This window comes from Oncorhynchus mykiss, chromosome 1 (assembly GCF_013265735.2).
Source record: "Oncorhynchus mykiss isolate Arlee chromosome 1, USDA_OmykA_1.1, whole genome shotgun sequence".
Taxonomy (NCBI): domain Eukaryota; kingdom Metazoa; phylum Chordata; class Actinopteri; order Salmoniformes; family Salmonidae; genus Oncorhynchus; species Oncorhynchus mykiss.
This window is the reverse complement of record NC_048565.1, coordinates 29651112-29673117: the sequence shown is the minus strand read 5'-3', so window position 1 is coordinate 29673117 and position 22006 is coordinate 29651112. Positions and strand designations below refer to the sequence as shown.

The 22006-nt window shown below is 37.9% G+C and overlaps 1 protein-coding gene across 3 annotated transcripts; it reads left to right on the top strand.

Moving 5' to 3' along the window:
- The first annotated feature begins 126 nt into the window (after positions 1–126).
- Positions 127–10170, top strand: nr2f2 (nuclear receptor subfamily 2, group F, member 2). 3 transcript variants are annotated; one of them, XM_021598193.2, is made up of 3 exons: positions 127–404; positions 5011–5538; positions 7552–8038. In XM_021598193.2, the coding sequence occupies exons 1-3, from the start codon at positions 368–370 to the stop codon at positions 7824–7826; spliced, it is 840 nt and encodes a 279-aa protein (XP_021453868.1). In that variant the 5' UTR covers positions 127–367; the 3' UTR covers positions 7827–8038. The 3 variants fall into 3 exon arrangements, with proteins under 3 accessions (XP_021453868.1, XP_021453854.1, XP_021453860.1); XM_021598179.2 differs by lacking the exon at positions 127–404 and adding an exon at positions 2800–4019 and having other exon boundaries at positions 4993–5538; positions 7552–10170; XM_021598185.2 differs by lacking the exon at positions 127–404 and adding an exon at positions 2804–4019.
- The last annotated feature ends 11836 nt before the right edge of the window (positions 10171–22006 follow it).

Below are 22006 nucleotides of genomic sequence, written 5' to 3'. Positions count from 1 at the left end.
ACACAAATTAAGCGATAATGTATAAAAGCATCACTACTTTAAATACAAACAGGTGTCTGTCTATATTCTGACTTCACCCCCTCCCTATACCTCTCATCCAGCCCACACAAAGCAGCGGCATACAGGCGCGTTTTTACCCATGCTATAGAACAGAAAACACGCACAGGAGCATATTGCTTTTACTTTTCTCCTTTTTAAAGACAGCCATATCAACCACTACTTATGAAGACAAGTCCATTTACATTACACGATTTAAGTTGAGCACATAAATTGAACTATTTCATTCCGTCTGGAAAGGACACCTTGCCTGTCTATTCTCGACATTATATCGAACAGAGAAGACTAGTAGATATTCTGATGAGAGAAGATGCTTCACGCTGCGGACGAATCGACGTATGCATTTGGTACGTTTGTGAGAATAGCCTATATACATTATTGTCTACAATAATCTCACGATCTATTTTATGAAACATATAGGTGGGTTTAGATGTAGCCTACAATGTGTTTCTGTTCAATATGTATTGCAATTAATGTTTCGATTAGACAATAATTATCTGGTTATGCGTCCTTGTATCTTTATCGTTTACCTGTAGCCTTGGTAAGACTCATTAGGTTTTAGCGATGTTTTAATGTAAAAAAATGTGGTGTTTTAAGACAAAACAGCTTTTTGATGTTTCCATTTTGATAGTCGTTTTATTTACGACCAAGACAACTACCTAATGCCAAGCATGCGCTCACATTCAAACATTTCATTAAGGAAACAAACATGACAAAATGTTTATACTCACCAATGGAGTGGCCATGCAGACTCCACAATACAACAATAAGATACACTGCAGACAGGGATATTATGTAGACCCTGGCGTTAACTTTAGCCATGACTGTTACGCTCAAGACCAAGTATTATATCAATCAACGAATAAAAGCCTATACAAACATTCCCTGTGCCTACAGAGCATATAGGATATGAAGAGCCGAAACAGAGACCTACACGCATACCTCGACGAAGTCCAAGTCAATTAGAAGACATTTTCTAAAACACTCAGTTTGAAATGGGAGCACGTTACTTTGGTCAACGTGGAAGACGAGAGAACGAGACATTTTCCATGTCGCAAGGCTCCTCGGAATTGAATCTCGATTTGAGACAGAAAGGATCCATACGCTAGGGGGCACCCAGATACTGTAATAGATCCCTTATTCTGTATCCCCCCCCCCCCATTGACAGCATATGCTCTGATTTAGCTCTGTAAATTTTTCACAAGACCCAACTTTGACAGCCCCATTGTGATTTTGAAAGTACCAGCTAACAATGCTCAGATTAGAAACTCCAAGGAGCATATAGGGGCCAATTTAGGCTAAATACTTCATAGATATGCTTGGTCTTCAAATGAAACACCATTCACTCAGGCCTATGCGACATATGTAGCATATGATAATAGATTAAGACATATACAGATATTGTTTAACAACCTTCAATACACTCCATGAATGTTGTTAGCTATAGCCTAGAAATCATGAACCAAAAAAAAAAACTAACAAAAGCTCACCATATCTCGGGTTTTCTGATTTGAATTGAGAGAGAGGTCCAAACTCTCATATAGGCTATGTCCATGGCAAATCATTGTGTTGTGGGCTACATCTTGGACGCTAAGGCTACCTAAAATAGGCCTACTTTATAGACTAGAATAGACTAACGATTACAATCCCTCGTGCTTGTGTTTAATTTATTGTAACTCTATAAAAAGCAATTGATCATATACTTGCAAATGTGTAGCCTACAGGTATTCATAATCATCACAATCAGAAGTATAAAAAAATAGAAAGAATTTAATAATAGGCCAATGCGTGAGTTGATAGAAGGAAGTCCTGGTGTGGCATGTTCTGAAATAAGATATATATTAGCTATTAGCCTATATTGTAATACAATGTACCATCACAGCATTGTGAATGAACATAGGCTAAGTTTTCTGATAATATGTCCTAATCAGTCTAATAAAACAACAATAATAGCCCTATTTGTATGCACCTTTCATACAGCAAATGTGTTGCAATGACAGGAACATTTTCAACAAGCAATGTTGTCATTTGTTTTGTACATAGCCATATCGTATAATAATGTTTAATTTAATCTAGATTAATTTATGATAGCCTACTTCTACTGCATTCTGCAATCTCTAATGTAGCCAAATGGTAGACTGAAGTTTGACTTTAATGCAGGAGCATGATAGGCTACTCCATCCCATGAAAGCATATATCAGATGTAAAAATACCATTCTCACCTCTCTCAGACTTGTAGATGTAAGGAAAAATAAACATCAGGAAACATTTATTAGGTTAGTGCTCTCCGGGATCCATGAGACGTCCATACCCTTAACCCTAACCTTACTCTAACCTTAACCATATCCCTTACCTAACCTAACAATTTTAAATGTAAACTTCAAGGGACACCCCAAGAAACCCTGATAGCAACGACCCACTGACTTAAGCTATACTCAGTCACATAAGAAACATTATGTGGTCATAGAATGTAATCATTGAACATGAATTTACATGTTTATTTAATGAAAAAATGTGAGTGAATTAGAAGCACGGTCCTCTCCTCTAAATCGTCTCCTTTTAGGACCAAGCATCTTCTCGACCCCTACCCAGCTTTGGCAAGGCACCAAGTAGCACAAGTACCGACTAGCCAATGGGGTTCAGGGGGAGCTCTGACCAGTCAAACACAGTCACTTTCCTTATATGGCAGCTCATCTCCATGGTAACATGTGCTAAGTTGCAGCAGTCGTGTCAAAGTTCACTATATAGAGAGCTCAGTGAGCTGATCAGAGAGAAAGCATTCTGCCAGCCAAGCTCCTACTATTCGCAATCACTTCCTAACCTCACCCTTTTTAACATATTTGATCACTTTTGATTCTCTGTTATTTTTCTTATTATTTTTCCGTGCATGAAGGAGGTTCTATAGGTTGTGATCTTTTTGTTGTATTATCACTTGCTTGTCGGAGAGTTGACTTCATATTTGACTAAAGCATTGGCTTCAGCTGCTCGCACCACCTCACAAGAAGAAAAGGGAGAAGCAGCAATATTTGTTTTACCAGTTGATGATTTTCATCAAGACTTGAGCTGGAACTTGATAGCGCTCTGCTGCTAGTGTGTAGCCTACATCAATTGTGTGTTTTATGCTGCTGTCACGTCGCCTACGTTCAACGTACTGCTCCGTTTATTGAATAGGCTACCTCATTTCATTATCGCAATCATTTGCTATTTTTTCCCCCTTGAAAGATATCCTGGATGGCTGACTGCAAGCGCCCCTGGACTTGGCCTCTAAGTGCAAGGCTGCGATTCAGCTCGCCATCACATCAGTTTTAAAACGTGTGCTTCGCATCGTCTACAACAGCAATATAATTTGACATTTTCGAAGATTCAACGAACAATCGACAACAGTAGGCTTTTAGCATTTTTGTTTTTGTTTTTTTACTATTAATTTTGATTACAGCGTGCTGCATTCTTTTGAGAAAACAAGCACCGCGAAACCAAAAACGGCAGACAAAAAGTTTCCTTACGTTGACTGATAGATATGGCAATGGTAGTGTGGAGAGGCTCCCAGGACGATGTGTCTGAGACCCAAGGTACCCTTTCTTCGCAATCTCAAGGAGGACTATCCCTTCCGACCCCTCAGATGAATCTGTCAGGCTCTCAGGTCGCCCCTCCGACCCCTCAGACAACCGTCCAAGGACCCCCGAACAACACTGTACAGTCTACGCCGACAAACCAGACGATGCAGTCGGAGAAACAGCAGCCACAGCACATAGAATGCGTTGTTTGCGGGGATAAATCTAGTGGTAAACACTATGGCCAGTTTACTTGCGAGGGGTGCAAAAGCTTCTTCAAACGGAGCGTACGAAGGAACCTCAGTTACACATGCCGTGCCAACAGGAATTGTCCCATTGACCAGCACCATCGCAATCAGTGTCAGTACTGCCGCCTCAAAAAATGTCTGAAAGTTGGCATGAGACGGGAAGGTATTGGGATTTTTATTTTCTTATTGATTTATTTGCGCTGTATGTAGTGCGCTGAATGAATTATGTAACTGTATGTGTTTCCGTCTCCCATATTCTCTCCCGGATTCTTCTTCCATAGGCTACGCGGCCGAAGCACGCTATGGGGCCGTCAGAATTTAGTGCTTAAGACCGATCGTAGCAAACCTTCCTTTTAGCCTTCAATTGAAGTGTTATATTTCTTAAACGCTATATTCATCATGTGGCCTTCACAAACAATAGTCAAAAGAGTTTGGATGGAGATTATTAGAACTGAATCGTCCTCTTGGAAGAGACAAAATGGATATGCATCTGTATTTGAATACAAGCGCATATACAACGTTATTATGGCGAGTGTGTAGTGAAGAGACAGCTTGTTTAGATCCCACGCATTACGTGTCGTGTTAATCTCGACCAGAAAACTGAGCTGTACATAGAAAATGGCATACGTGTATCATTAAAATTGTTATATTCAATGATCAGTCGAAAATAGTAGTCAATATAAAACAAGCCGAATAGATTTCTAAGTAGGTTAAGGGTTACAACATGCAGGGACTGCCTTGCCTTTGTGCTTCTAGTGAGCTCATGTTGTTGTAGCCAAACACCAAAATGAAAATGTAAAACCCAGATTTATAACTAGCCTAATTCGAAAATGTTCCATAGAGAACCATTACTTTTCTGGGCAATATGTTTGTATCGATCTCTACAGTAAATAACAGTCATTGTTTGTAAGTATGTAGGCTAGCCTATTTGTTGTAGCCTATGTACTTGTTTTAGTTTATAATGTTGGATCCATAGATTTCATCATAGCATTTGAAAAGCAAAAGTAATGTCTAAACTGGTACATCGCATGTGTATTCCTCGAACTGCTATAGTGTAACAACATTTGACATAGCCTCCTGGTCAGGAGGATTACAATGTCTCTTGATGTGTAGAATTCAGGCATCAATATCTGCAGTTTCTCTTTTTACTGCAGCGGTGCAACGGGGACGGATGCCACCCACACAGCCACACCATGGTCAGTTCGCCTTGACAAATGGGGACCCACTGCACTGCCATTCCTACTTATCCGGATATATATCTCTACTGCTACGAGCGGAGCCCTACCCAACGTCCCGGTATGGCAGTCAATGCATGCAACCCAACAACATCATGGGCATCGAGAACATATGTGAACTGGCGGCCAGGATGCTGTTCAGTGCCGTGGAGTGGGCCAGGAATATCCCCTTCTTTCCAGACCTTCAGATTACTGACCAGGTGGCTCTTCTGCGGTTGACCTGGAGTGAGTTATTTGTGCTCAACGCCGCACAGTGCTCCATGCCTCTCCATGTGGCTCCACTTCTGGCGGCGGCTGGCCTACACGCCTCCCCCATGTCTGCGGACAGAGTGGTTGCCTTTATGGACCACATTAGGATCTTCCAAGAACAAGTGGAAAAGCTGAAAGTTTTGCACGTTGACTCTGCTGAATACAGCTGCTTGAAGGCAATTGTGCTCTTCACTTCAGGTAAGCTCAAAATTGCAACAACAAAAAAACAATAGAATATATCATTTAAAGTTATGCGTTTAGAGAATGTGTTTAGGTCACGTGTGCTTTGTCTTTTCCTGTTGAAAACAATACTAGGCTAGGCATGCAATAGAATATATAAACAGTGTACATTTTCGCAAACGCCTGGCCTGTCCTAAAATCCCATAGAGGATAAAAACATAGGCCTGTGGCTATCAACTGCCTGTAGGCCTATATCACTGCACTGTTGGGCATTAGTCATAAAATGGCCCACCATTTTCATTTACTGCTTGGTCAGGCATAGGCACACTTGATTCAATTTGTGTCCACTCCCATTCATGAACTTAGAGATTAATACTGAATAACAAGTTTAGTCATATTAATTCCCCTTTCCCCCAATACAGCAACAGTTTGTGCCCCTTCATACAGTGTCCTAAATGCGCTGTCCCAAATATATACTCTGAATATAACTTTGACCCACATCATAAAAGTCACTCATATAAATATGTCAGTGGAGACATGCTATCAAAAACAAACTGTCGGTATTTTTGTTAAAGTTATACTTTGAGAATAGTTTGCTTTACCAATCAAATATTTTGTTTATGTCGTGAATAGATAACAACGTAGCATATTCTCGTCAGGGAGGGCCATAAATTGTAGGGAATAGCGTATTTTATTGACGGAATAGCTTATTTTATTGAAGATTTCATTAATAAAATAACAACTTTGCCTTTCTACAACATTTAGCCTGATCACACGACGGACATTACACACATTTCGGGGAAATACTTTCAATTTCCCTCTGTTCTCTTAGGAAGATCTAGGGATCCAATACATTTTATGGACTCCTTCCAGAACTGGGTCATGACCCAGACTACCCTCCTATATGATTACATTACATAATTAAAGTGGGGAATAAAGAAAAAGTGTGAAAATACACAAACTTACGTAGAAATAAGCAATTACTAATCTAACGTATAAGCCTTCAACATTTTATTATTTTTATGTAACTACTAACATTTAGCTATTGGTTTAGGCAAATTCTACAAAAATACCTGGGGATTTAAACAATATATCGTTGTGATAATGAATGCTTCATTTAGTCTATTTGAATCTTTATTTGATTGCATGTAGGCTATTATGTATTCCGTGAATAGGCTATGTAGACTACAAAAGTTTGCACTGCTAAGCTACATATCATTGATCCGCCATTTTTGGGGGTTATTACGGTGACTTGGTTAATACAATCGCTGTTTGTGGTTGTTTCGGTTTCGAGTCCTACTTCAAGCGAAATCACAACGCAGTAGCCTACAGAGGTCACCATGTCACAACTCTCACCCTGTCAGCGCGTGCGCGAGTGTGTATGTGTGTGTTTGTGTGTCTTAACCCAAACTACTATTAAAATGTAAACATTTGTGATTGAGTTCGATACTTGTCTAGTTGATTACAAACAATTGCCAGTTTCCAAATATAAGGCAACAAAAAAGGAATTTGCCTGTTCTTATTCACCGCACTACCGTGCCACTAATAATCACAAAGCATATTGATGATTAGCCTATGCACAGGACATAAATGGTGACTATTATTAGACAGTTTATCAATAAAATAATGTAGGCCTACTGAATATGATATTTATGTTGATATTAGTAGCGATAACTGAATGTTATGTTTGATTATACATAATCACAGTTGGATTGTTTTTTGATTGTTTAATCAATATGCAATATAGGTTGTTATATTATGGCCTACAAGCACACCTCAGCGGCCACAGTCAAAATCATTCTGATTTAACACCGCAAACAGGGTATGTTTTCTTTAAATTTACAAGCAGCCCAAATGACTAAACATTGTTTGTACTTTAAGCGCACCTGTCACCGTCATATATATATATATATATATATATATATATATATATTGCCAACGAGAGGGATATTATGCATTAGTAGTGTTCTGTCGTAAATATGTGTTGAATTTTGGGTCCAGCATGATTAATGTTTATTTTATTTTTTTCAGACGCTTGTGGCCTCTCAGATGTGGCCCATGTGGAAAGTTTGCAAGAGAAGTCCCAGTGTGCCCTGGAGGAATATGTTCGGAGCCAGTATCCCAACCAGCCAACACGATTTGGGAAGTTGTTACTTCGCTTGCCTTCACTGCGCACAGTGTCTTCATCGGTCATAGAGCAATTGTTTTTCGTCCGATTGGTAGGTAAAACCCCAATTGAAACCCTCATCAGGGATATGTTGCTTTCGGGGAGCAGTTTTAACTGGCCTTACATGTCAATTCAGTAAGCAGAAGGAATGAACAAAGGGGTTAAGAATGGTTAGTGCTTCTTTTGTAGAAGGAAAACGGCTGTTACAAGAGCTTGCTTTCACAAAGAAAGACATTGTCATAAATGACTGTGAATTTAAAAAATTGAGACATTCATCGAACTTTCAAAATGCAGATAAAAGCTCCCCGTGTCATTCGGAATAAGTTGCTTCTTATCCATTTTTTAAGAAAAATAAATAAAACGAAAACAAAAATAAGGAAAATGATTTTGGTAATCCTCAAATCGAAAATGAAACTATAAAGTGCATTTAAAATGAGTATTTGGAAAAACTTAGGAGAAAAGAAAAAGTAAGTTTTCTTTTTCCAAATTAGCCTACTTGTCCTGTGTCCATGTATCTAGCTATTTTTTGTACTTTTATTTTGTTCCTCCTTTCTGGTTCCAAACCGGCCTATGTGATTCTGTAGTACAGATGGTGTTCTTTTCTAAAACCATGACTTCTTTTGAAACAGTTAAGTAATGTAAAATGTTCTTCAAGAATTAAAACTAAATCCACAGCAATATAGGAAAGGCTTATAACTACATGCTTAATGCTGCAAACGCACTTACTCTTAGGATGACCCACACTAAACTGGGCAAGGGAGTTTCTTTTGGTGTTCAAGTTCAACTTTCTGATCCAGCTAAATCATTTCTCTTTCCAATTGAGAATATAGCCTATAGCCTAGGCTACGTGATGTTCCAGGGTTGCCCTGTTTTGCCATTGCTAAGTTGAGCCATTCGAACCACATCAGCTCTTAATATAGAACAAGGATTCTACAAGGCACTGTCGACAGTAAAACAGCTATTACAGAACAGTGAATTAAATAGCCTGCATACTGGCAACCTATGTTTAATGAACCCCTTTCTGGCTGTATTCAACTTTGTGTGTCCCCTCATGCACCCAGTTCGAAATGTTTGGCATTCATTTGCAGACAGTTCAACAAAATTATTAAAGCCTTGAGATATGGGCTACTGAAGGATGAGTGTGGCTTGTAAACGTAGATGCACAGCTATTTTAATTGTTATGTTCATTTAGATATGGTATTAACTACCAATCCATTGAACATTGTGTCTTGCAATGTATAGGCCGAAACATCAATCAAAACATCTAGTCATACAATATCTTATTTTGAAATTGGAAAGGTCAAGGGTCATATACCTTTTATGTAGGCCTACAGCTGGAATAGTGTTTAATAGCAGTATTATTACGATATCCCTGAAATGTCACCCTCTCTACACTTCAAGCATTAAGTGCCTGAAAAGTAATTTCTTATCAAAACGTTGTTTAAGTATACAACTTTGGGAACACTATTAGATTTGAAACTTCAGTCTTATGCTCATGTATTTCACCTGAAAAACATTAATTAGAGGCAGTATTGTTGTAAATATAGGTCAATTCATTTCAAAGAGTTTTCCTTTATACAAAGTATATGTGATTAAGAAAAACTGTGGTTGCCATTTTTTCGGTAATACAACGTCTTCAATTGAGTGACAGATTTAGCTAGTAGCACTGAAAGTTATGTTTGTAATGTATATACATATTACGACAAAAATGTTTTCTTTTTCATGTATTTAGACTGTGAATGCATGGCCACAGGTCGCTAACCTATTTTATCTTTGATATATATAAATGTAAATGTTTTTGACTGTATAGATATAATCTGTGCATTCAGTACACTAGCCCTTGTATTTAAAAAAGAAACAAAACGTTCAACAATAGGCTAAGACTAAACAGGGTGAGCTGGTTTGGAAAGGAGTAGCTATTTTGACTTAGTGTTCTGCTCCTTTGGTCTGTGACAGATGCCTTGTGTGTGTGTGTGTGTGTGTGTGTGTGTGTGTGTGCGTGTGTGTGTGTGTGTGTGTGTGTGTGTGTGTGTGTGTGTGTGTGTGTGTGTGTGTGTGTGTGTGTGTGTGTAAGCTAGCAATTTTGTCCTTGTTTTTGGGGCTTTTCTTCAACACACAAGACACCATGTTGTGGTTGGACATAAAGGGATCATATTATGTAGTTGATTGAACAGTGCTCTTTGGCTGTTCCCATGCCACATATGGACCAGAGAATGATACATGATTGTAATTATGAACAGTTTAAACTGACCCACGTTTTTATATAAATATATAAAAATATATGACTGCAGGGTATTGATAACGTATAGATACTTTTTTTATGATGATTATGATTATTAATTGCAAGTGATATATGTGAGTGTGTGTGGAAGTTTATAGTTGAACACAATTCTTGTTTGTTTGTGTTAGCTTATTGTAAACAAGCATTCTGCTGTAAATTTGTTCTTGGTATTAAATTATAATTTATGAATTGGAAAACAAAACGTTTTTTCATGTTTTTATTACTAAACAGTCAAAATAATGTGTGTGCATGTATGTGTGTATATAAATGTGTGTGTGTGAGAGGTGGAGAGAAAGAGAGACAGAGAGACAGAGGGACAGAGAGACAGAGAGAGAGAGAGAGAAAGGGGGGGAGACAGAGAGAGCGTGAGAGAGACTATTGGGCATATGCAATTATTGGCGTCACAAATTGAAGTGAAGTTGTCCTATGTGTATCAACATAAAGGAGAGGGCTGTTGGTATATAGGCTACTATATATTTGCACAATGACATTTGAACAACGTTTACTTTGGTGCTTTAGCATGTCATATCGCATTCCTTTTGTGAACGTATATCTCGACGTATGGCAACACTGCAGGTACAGGCATGTCTGACTTGAATTCGTAAATAAAATGCCACAGTGGACTTTGGAAATATGTCTGAGGAGCCTTGGCTATAACTGCCCTACATTTTCAACGGCAGCAGCAAACAAGCGTCTGCTAAATTACTAAAATATCAATGTAAGAAGCAAACAAGAGAGACTATCAGTCGTTTGATTTTACTCAACTAAATAACAACCCTACTAACCCTCTAGTTGAGTATTAGTTGAAATGTGTGTTTTCTGTAAAGGGAGATCAAGCGTGCGATCCCCCAGCCTTAAAGCTCGCCTTTAACTCGGTGTCCTATTAGTTGAGTCAATATGGCGTCTTGCAATCCAACGCATGCTACGGCTCCCCGGAGCAAATCAGTGTTCCATAATAGAAACCACATTGCTTAAGAAATAGACCTCCTTCATCGAGACCCAGAGCCTCAATAAAACTATTATCAGAGGTATCCAACTATTTCTACTGTGGTTAGTAAGCAAACACTGAGTATATTGCAAAATCGTGAATTACGATTAGCCTATTTCATTACTTTGATCATGCCCATCGTCATCCCAATAGCACTCTCAAAATGATGAGTCTATTCTGTGGACAATTTCTGTAATGAAAATAGCCTACTAAAATATATGTAATACATTTAGCAGTGCGATATTATGTTGTAGCACAGGGCATTTCATTTTTCACATTATCAAAAAAAAAAAAAAAAACGTGGCCTATAATTATATTTCATATTTTTCAACTACATTAGAGATTATTATTATTATTCCCTCTATTCCCTCTAGGCCTACTACTACTACTAAGTCTACTATTACAACTACAACTGGACTACTACAGGTTACTAGTATAAGCAATATGCAGCCCATGGGGCTAGGATATTAAAGTGTAGCCTACACCAGACTGTGCAACACTTTGTCAGTGTCAGAATATGTGTAAGTAAATCTCACTTCAGCTGACTTCCTCCTAATTCTCGGATTTCAAAGACATCCCACCATGCTCCTGTTTAATTAATTGTGAAAGTGAACTAAATATAATTATGCTGTAATTAATTATGTTTGCCTTTGCGGTGATGGTGTAACTAAATTGTGACTAGAATGATAGGTTTATTTATGATTGGCCATACCCGAAATGTTTCAAATGTTCTTGATGCAGTCATTACACTTTTCAATTTGTCTTTACAATCTTCTAAGATCTGGGACCACAGGCCAAGGTACACTGAGTGTATTAAACATTAGGAACACCTGCACTTTCCATTGACCAGGTGAATCCAGGTGAAAGCTATGATCCCTCATTGATGTCACCTGTTACATACACTTTAATCAGTGTAGATGAAGGAGAGACAACAGGTTAAATAAATATGTTCAAGCTCAGAGACAGTTGAGACAATGATTGTGCATGTGTGCCATTCAGAGGGGGAATGGGCAACACAAAATAATTAAGTGTCTTTGAATGGGGTATGATAGTAGGTGCCAGGCGCACTGGTTTGAGTGTGACAAGAACTGCAAACGCTGCTGGGTTTTTCACGCTCAAGAGTTTCCCGTGTGTATCAAGAATGGCCCACCACTCAAAGGACATCCATCCAACTTGACATAACTAACTTTTGTACACTCAGTGTATATCCTGAAACTTTGCATGTCACTAAAACTCTCATGTAGTAGTAGTAGAGCAACTAAAGCCATTACAACTCAGCAATGTCATTAAAAGGACAATATTAGTGTTCCTATTTTCTTTCGATCTTTATTTACTTTGCGCCAATAGGAATACATTTGAAGTCATTCATGACTACACTCAATGATTTTAGTTGAGTTGACAGAGCATGTGTTGAGGTTGAACTCTATATTTTGCACTTCTGTTCTTTTATTAGCGTTGGACAACGAGCTAATGAGGTCTCCCTCATGTCACTTCCCACTGGGCACAGACGTCTCAACGTTCGACGTCTTATTTTGAATGACAGTTGTTCGAGTTGTCAACTAACGTGAATTGAAATCAACTAAACATTTCACAATGTCATTGGATTTAGGTTAAAAGTTGGGAGAAAAAAAAACGAAATGCCCTTATTTCGATTACTTTTTTAAATCAGATTTGGGGGGTTGAAATGACGTGGAAACAACTTTGATTCAACCCGTTTTTGCCTAGTGGGTTTTATTTCCTTGTGAAAAAAAATAACTTTTGGATATGCCTGTGCCCTGCATGAGCACTGAAAATACTGCATGAGATCTGCAAAACGAACAACCAACACTGATTTGAAATCACCACAGCATTGATTGGGACATTCCTACAGTAAATTTGTTTATTTTCGCCATATAGGCCTAGAAAAATGTCTCACGCAAGCTCGTTCAGTCAGCAGGTGTTTTTGATGTTTTTAAATGTTACAGGCTACGTGTGCAAGGACATTCAGGCCAGCAGAGGCATGTGTATGTATGTAGGCTATGTATTCATGTAGGCTGTGTGTATGTATGTATGTGTGTGTAACCTTATGTGCATGTGTGCGTGCTCTGCGCGTTGAGATGTAGGCCTGCAATGTATACATTTGCAATTTCAATGAGTGATGAAAAACGTGGGAACATTACGTCAAGGCAAAGTACCCAATGATGACCGCGTTTGATGTCAAATTACAGCATAATTTATAGGCTTAACTGTGTTTCCTACTATTAGTATCACTATCAAAGCATTATCAATGTGTTGCTCGGAAAACGTAGGTCTAATCTACAACGCAATTGTCCAGTTCCAAACGCTCTTGGACAAAATGTAAAAGATCTCGTGACCATAGTAGGCTAAGCTTATGATTTCGTAATCATGCCCGTCCCACTCTTTTAGTCTGCTGTTTCTTTTTACGTTTCTTTGGATTGGAAGTCATTTGATAAAGTAGCCTACACATTAAGTGATGGTGACTATTGCGACCCCCAGAGAGCGTAGACTACATCTGCCACTGACTTGATTCTGAATCAGTCTCAGATATAGGCTTGATGACAAAGAAACAAAGAAAAATAGGTCCATTTAGGCTATATATATAAAATGGTTGTTTAATTTCTGTAAGTGCCGTGTCATTCACTTGGCTGCTCCTCTGGCCATATCTCCAGTCACTCAGAGCCTGTGCGGCCCAAATAAATCTTATATCGTCTCCCATACAAACCTAGGTGAGCCTTCCTTTCACTATCCTGTTGGTAGTAGGCCAAATAGAAGTAATGTCAAATAACCTGCGAGAAACCTTATTACATTTATACATGGAAATAAATTATTGTTAGGCTATTCTCTATTCTTGTTATTACTATTATTATAAGGCCTATTATTATTTTAAGGCCTAAACCTATTGCAATTACGCCGATGCCATATGCTTTTTCTAAATAGGCCTACTCATTTGTCAAAAACCACTCAACTTTTAACATGCGCTTAGTTCTACCGTAAACATTCCTATATTATTAAAAAAAATCTTACATTTAAAAATGTGTATTACGACTGCCTGTCAGCTATCTTTGTTATTTTTAATAAAGTGCTCTTAAATAGACTTGGTGCTACCGGCTTCCTGCGTTCTCTCTAAATGTTAGAAAATTGTGCCATCTACCCGCTATTCACAGAACTGTCACTTCCAGGACCTCCGAAGACCTCGAGCCAAATGTAACACAAAGGGAGAGACCGACGAGGCTGCTGAGAGCCTTCTCTTTATACCATCACCTTAATTGCAATGAACAACTTTTAATAACATTGGACATCTAGTGCGTTTATTGATCTTGTAAATATTCCCGACTTTTATATTCCCGATTTATAAGATCTCTCATAACAACACCCAACACGTTAGCGAATGGGTTCATTTCTTCATATTATTAAAATTATTGTTTTACACATAAAGGTCGAGCTCTGTGGCAGCTTACACATTGACTATCACTGGCATGTTCTCCAAAGAGTTTTGACCGCCAATGTAAACTGTGTAGTGGCACAGGCCTATCTCACACTTAATAGCTGAATGACGATTTATTTTGTCCTTCAACGATGTTGATAGTCTACAGCAATATCATTATACATGACATAGTTGCTGGGCATGTTGCATATCAGTCCCGTTATTAATAATGTAAACGTGCTTCTCTGAACTATTTATACACTCACTTCTGTACGAAATCCTCTTCCAAGCATTAAAAGCGAGTTGTTAGAGAAAATGCAAAAGAGAGGGGCCAGTCGACACCAAAATGGCAAAGTTCATCTCGAAAAAAACTGCACAGACTTACAAAGGGGCACAAGGCTTTGTGATTATAGAAAGGAGGGAAAAGAAAGACAACTGCCGTTGAGGTAGGAGTGTGAGAGTGTGTTTTGTGTGTATGTAGCCTATATCTGAGTGTTTTAAAGATCTTCTTTGAGGTGCTTTGTGCTGACAAGGCACAAGCTCTTGCCAATGCAAGTCACGGTGGGCAACTTTGCTACCCTCTTGAAACGAATGAATATTTTCATTTAAAGTCCAATAAATCTCCATCGACAGCTATCTATTGTTGAGGAGCTCTGTGATCCCGTGCACGTGGAACAATGAAGACAGTACAATTATTTGCAGTTATAAAAATACGATAGGACATACATAAAAGTAACTGTAATAGAGGACTAACAAACAAATGTAGGAACAAGAGTGAATGTGGCAAACCAGAGAAGAACAACTGGACAAGTAAGGCAGAATTTTGTTATTTCAAGAACAACGCACACCCTAATGTTGTTATGGAGAGAAGCATTTAGGCTACCTTTCCAAAAGTATAATAATTGTATGAAGTATGGGCCTAATTTACTCCGAGCAAAAATGAGATATTACATCGACATCTCAACAATAATGTTAATACTTCTTGCTTGCTCAACGAGTAGGCTATTACGATTTGATTATGCTTTGGACATCATGCTCCTATACCTACGTCCACCCTTTATTTCTATTATGATAGGCCTTGAAGTAAGGTGGGCTAATTTGCTGTTTACGCTCTTTCAAAAAGGCGTGCTGAGTAGGCTACTGTTGCTTTGACGTAATGGCTAGAAATTGCAAGTGACCTTGAACTGTGTCTGGGTCCGTGTTTGAGTTGGGGGGAAAGGCCTAGGCACAGATTAAGGTATATTGCTAATGCAGGCAATCCACTGTGCACAAACTGGTCGAATCAACGTTGTTTTCACGTCATTTCAACAATAAAAAAAACAATGTGATGACGTTGAATCATCTTAGAAAACTGATTGGATTTCTATCCCAACGTTTCATCTAAATCCAATGACAGGGTGAGGTTTTTGGTTGATTTCACGTTGAATTCACGTTAGTTGAGAACTCAACCACATGTTAATCAAAACTAGATGTTGAACTGACTGATTGGGATACACAGCTTGAAAATCAATAGGCTACATGTAATTGCGACATCATTTTGAGAAACCAGTTCAACGTCGTGTCTTTCTTTTGGAGACCTCACCTATACAAACAGCTTTGTCCCTAACTTCTGCTGATCGAACTGTTGTTTTCCATATCACTCTCAAAGCTGATTTAGGCCCCTCCTTGAGATATGCACCACAACCCGGAGAGGGAGAGGAACACCTTGCGCCGACCATGAGACTTCAAACGCTCACTTGGTAATGCTCCTTCATATCCACTGCGCACTAACCAGGCAGGAATTGTACAAATAATAGTAGTTACAACATTATGTAAAGTATGCTATACCTGTTTTTAAAAAAAAAGAAAGGCATGTCATGACTTAAATAGTTTATAATTTTCACTGATAGTAGCAAAAAAAGTTAATTGATACAGTCATTATTTTTTAAACTATCGTGGTGCATGTGCTTGATGGTTTATACACATTACATCCCCTATGTTTTCAATTCAATTATTTTATTAGCCTATCAAAAATTAAAAGAGAATGTGTTTGAATTTGAAAGTAGACCATTAAAAATGCTATAATCAACTTAATGCCCGTATCTCTTCAACAAAAAAGGATATCACAAATAAATGCAGTCCTATCGTTTTTGTCTGTAGAAAATTAATAGACATTTGTATTTGGAGGCCAGTTTCACAACTTTGAACAAAAACTAATTGGTTGAATGAAAGCAAAACCTAGAGAAGTGTGAGTATCCTGACTGTATCTTACTCCAACTAGGCCTAGCCTACTATAGGTCCTACTAGCCTACTGCTACGTCTACTACTATTTTGCATAGTAATAATAATTATAATAGTTATAATAATAATAATAATGAGGTAGACGTTATTATTGGTGGCGGTGATGGTAGTGCTCAAGCTGTATTGGTTTAAAAAAAACTATACTATTCCCTTAAGGAGTTGTATCCCCTTTTGTGATAACAGAGGCAGCTCCGTGAGGGCAGAGCCATGTCGACAGCAACACCTAACGCCACCAGTGTACCTGCACATCAAAGAGTTGTAGTCTACAGTTTGATGGCCTGCTTTGAAAGAGTAAGCGGATACCGATAGCATTCGCTTTGATAGCGAAGGAAGCAACTGACAATTCCACGGAAGCTCATTCCTCCTTTCTTATCCTGAAATCAGTAGCAGGCACCTCGAGCAACATGTTTAGCATGGATATAACAACTGTACATAGTTGCTCGCGCTTACGCCCCCCTACAACCCGCCGTACATGTTGAGGTGGGAATGTTGTTGATTATGGTAGGCTACTCCTTCACACGCCATCGCCCAATCTTATCAAGTGCTGAACGAAAAGTTACACACTGACACATATGAAGTGAGAATCAACTGCTTGTAAACTACTAATTCATAGATGTTGAAGTATGCCCACTGAACGTAATAAAGAAGGTACATTGGCAATTTAATAATCAGGGGAATACAGCAAAGACAAAGTGAACAAAATTCTGAATTAGGCTACAGCTTTAGGATATGACATATCAACATGGTAAATTTATGCAGATGAAGAGAACACAATGGTCACTGATACAAACGACGATCCTTTCAAATACACACACATTTCAACCAAACAATGAATGTAACCTTATCGGATATCATCAAATGTGTAATAGGCATAAATACAATCTCTATATCACTTTGGTAGGTTATTGTTCAACCTATGAAAGAATATATGGAAATCATACGTGGTCGTTTTCAATGAAGGACCGAGCACAAAACTATTGTGAATTTCTCCCTTCAAAAGCGAGATGGCGCTATTTTGCAAACCAACCACCACCATACACGCACGTGGGGACTTCATACACCAATCCAATTCTTTGTTTCTAGATGGTCAGTGTCATCCGTTGATATTTAGACTAATTAAATATCTAACTAAAGGTTAATATGACATATAACCATAAAATATAACTTAACCAAAATCAAATAATAGTGGTTTATAGCACTATGTTGTTGACATAATAAACTGTACTTAAAAAATGCTCTCTCCTTATTCCTCCTGAGAGAAACCAAGAGGACTTTTGAAAGATATTCATATCGATGGCAACATATTTGAGACTATGGTGCATTAGAGTGAAATACATAATTTTGAATAGTGTCTTATAATAGTACCCTACTACTAACAAGTATGCTAATAATGGTATGTTTATGCATTATAGATATTCTTTATAAGTACAATACATGTCAAAAGTTTGGACACACCTACTCATTCAAGGTTTTTTTTCTTCATTTTTTACTATTTTCTACATTGTAGAATAATAGTGAAGACATCAAAACTATGAAATAACACATATGGGATCATGTAGTAACCAAAAACGTGTTAAACAAATTAAAATATATTTTAGATTCTTCAAAGTAGCCACACTTTGTCTTGATGATAGCTTTGCACGCTCGCATTCTCTCAAACAGCTTCACCTGGAATGCATTTCCAACCGTCTTAAAGGAGTTCCCACATATGCTGAGCACTTGTTGGCTGATTTTCCTTCACTCTGCAGTCCAACTCATCCCAAACCATCTCAATTGGGTTGAGGTTGGGTGATTGTGGAGGCCAGGTCATCTGATGCAGCACTCCATCACTCTCCTTCTTGGTAAACTAGCCCTTACACAGCCTGGAGGAGTGTTGGGTCATTGTCCTGTTGAAAAACAAATGATAGTCCCTATAAGCACAAACCAGATGGGATGGCGTATCGCTGCAGAATGCTGTGGTAGCCATTCTGGTAAAATGTGCCTTGAATAAATAAATCACAGACAGTGTCACCAGCAAAGCACCCCCACACCATCACACCTCCCCCATACTTCACGGTGGCAACCACACATGCGGAGATCATCCGTTCACCTACTCTGCGTCTCACAAAGTCACAGCAGTTGGAACCAAAAATCTCAAATTTGGACTCATCGGACCAAAGGACAGATTTCCACCAGTCTAATGTCCATTTCTCATGTTTCTTGGTCCAAGCAAGTCTCTTCTTATTATTGGTGTTATTATTGGTGTACTTTAGCAGCAATTTGACCATGAAGGCCTGATTCATGCAGTCTCATCGGAACAGTTAATGTTGAGATGTGTCTGTTACTTGAACTCTGTGAAGCATTTATTTGGGCTGCAATTTCTGAGGCTGGTAACTCTAATGAACTCTGGGTCTTCCTTTCCTGTGGCGGTCCTCATGTGAGCCAGTTTCATCATAGGGCTTGATGGTTTTTATGACTGCACTTGAAGAAACTTTCAAAGTTTGTGACATTTTCTAGATTGACTGACCATCATGTCTTAAAGTAATGTAAGTAATTGAGCTCTTCTTGCCATAATATGGACTTGTTTTTTTTACCAAATAGGGCTATCTTCTGTTTACCACCTCTACCTTGTCACAACACAACTGATTGGCTCAAGAAGGAAAGACATTACAAGGCACACCTGTTAATTGAAATGCATTTCAGGTGACAACTTCATGAAACTGATTGAGAGAATGCAAGAGTGTGCAAAACTGTCAACAGGGCAAAAGGTGGTACTTTGAAGAATCTAAAATAACATTTTTTGGTTACTACATGATTCCATATGTGTTATTTCATGGTTTTGATGTCTTCACTATTATTTCACAATGTAGACATTAGTAAACACAAAGAAAAACCCTTGAATGAGTAGGTGTGTCCAAACTTTTGACTGGCCCTGAATGTTTTCCAGTATGGTGGTCCAACATTAGCCTACAATATTATGTATTGTTTGGTGATTAAATTGAAATACTATTCATTTATGCTATTAGTTCATATTATGCTAATAGGCCTGCATCGTTTTTACATTTCATTCTATCCAGGTTTAAGGTGGCCCTTTTGTTTACAGAGCAATAGCCTGTAAGTATTTGAAATTAAAACATCTAACCCAAGTAAGTAAATAAAACGCCATTTCCCCACACACACGCACACATCTCACGAGTTCCATGCATATTGGGCAACAGCATCGTTGATTCAATGCAGCTCGTATCTTCTTATTGCTATACAAATATTTGCTTAATCTTTTCAGGGTTCATGTAGGCCTAGTTTGAAGAACATCCAGTCCCAGATTGAAAATATATCACACAAAAAACCCAAACTATCTATCGCACTTTTGTAATTTTGTCATTCTTATCATCTTAATATTTTACGATTGGATTATTCTTATTGAAATAATAATAATAATAATAAAATACATTGGACTATATTTATTTATATATGTATTTATGTCCCATTGTCTTAACATTGATTTGTATTCTCAACAGGAATACAAGGAAAACAGCAGATAAAATCAGAAAACAGTATAGTTTTTTTTCACATGATTTTATAAAGGACTTTTTTGGATGAGACTGGAAACTATAGAAGCTAGTTTAAATATACAGACATCAAATCTAGCAAATAAACCTCACTGCAATTTTATTTCCTAGCCTTAGCTCCATTTATTGAGAGGGAAACGTGATGAAAATTGTTTTCATTTCAAATCCTATGTTCTACCCTGTTCTGCACTCTACCCTGTAATCAAAACTTTCCTTGACAAAACATACAGCAATTTGAAGCTGTCAAAATCGATTACAGGAAATGGTCACCGACATCTCAATAACATTGATGCACCTTTGAATATTTGAATATTGAACATGCATTGAGACAAATTATTGTTAATTAATTAAGGAAAGTAACGACAGTATGGCGATACACAAGTTGCAGTTGAAATGATCAAAACTACTTAGGCTTACTTAATGTGCATAAACAACTTTTCAAACTGAGTAAATTATATTTTATATTGATTTCAATTTTATATTGAAATTCGAACACATGGACGAGCAAATTAATTTCCCCAAAATATATGTAAATTACCTGCATTATTGACTAATTTGTTTTTAGAATAATAATGCCAGATTCTTCATATTAAGTGCTTACAATTCAATATGTAGGAGCTTTTGGACATTTTACGTACCATAAATGTCATATGTATCATCACATGCATTAATAACATAATATGATTCAGTTATCAAAAAAGATGTCTATCCATTCTAGAATATCTTAATTACCTGGACACAAAGGTAGAGACTGGACCCTGGTCTGAAAAATAGGACTTAAATCTAGTCTTTTATATGCTTCCTTTATTATGTGCTGGACTGAGTGTGCAGCCTCTAATCGTGTCCCCTGAAGTCTCATCCAGTCCTCTGAACTTTACAACTATATGTAAACAAGTTGTCAGTTTGGAAATAATCTTCTTAGCTTTTTTTTGGAATGAAAATTAAATCTCCCAAACAGACGAGATTTTTTTCATTCCTTGTCATTGGTGGGGCTGGACTTTGGTGGACAATAATGTGGCAATTGTTGATGCTTTGTGACCCATAAAATTTGAGGGTGGCTATTCTGGCTTTGGCATGTAATTATGCAAAACACTTTGTATAAAGACTTGCCATTCGATCTAATGATAGAGCCTGCAGTCTCATTTCAAGAGCAGGAGGGACTAACAGCACATACACTACTAGAATGAGGGAGGGGAAAGTGACATTCAAATAAAATCAAGGAAAACTGCAAATAAGCATGTATCTGATTGTTCACAAGATGTGTGTAAGTGTGCATGTGTTTGTGTTTTTCATAGTATTTACTGAATGTAAGTGTGATCATGTACTTTCATGTACATTTAAATAGACCTACAATCAAACTACATTGAGTACCCTTTTTTCAAGGTGCAACCTCATTCACATACTTCCCTGTATGCATTCTTGTGAGTCAAAATTAAGAAAAAGGATTCAAATTAGTTGGTAGTGACCATTGAGTGATGACAGTTGCACAACAAAATTTGTTTCAGATATGACAAATGAACAATGTAATTTTCAATAAAAGACACCATGATAAATTCAGAGTTTTATTACTTTATTTCCCAGGAGTTGATATGAGAAATGTGAGTGTAAAATGCAAAACAACGCTAACATCTATTCTAGTTAATGGTTCACCAAAAAGTGAAAGGCCAGATTTCCCAGCCCCTTCTGGGCTTGCAGGCATCAGAGGTCTGCTTAGGTAACTGAACAGAATACTAAGTATGAGACTTTGACACATTTATATGGAAATATTGGTGGATTCATTGGAAGAGAACAGGACAGC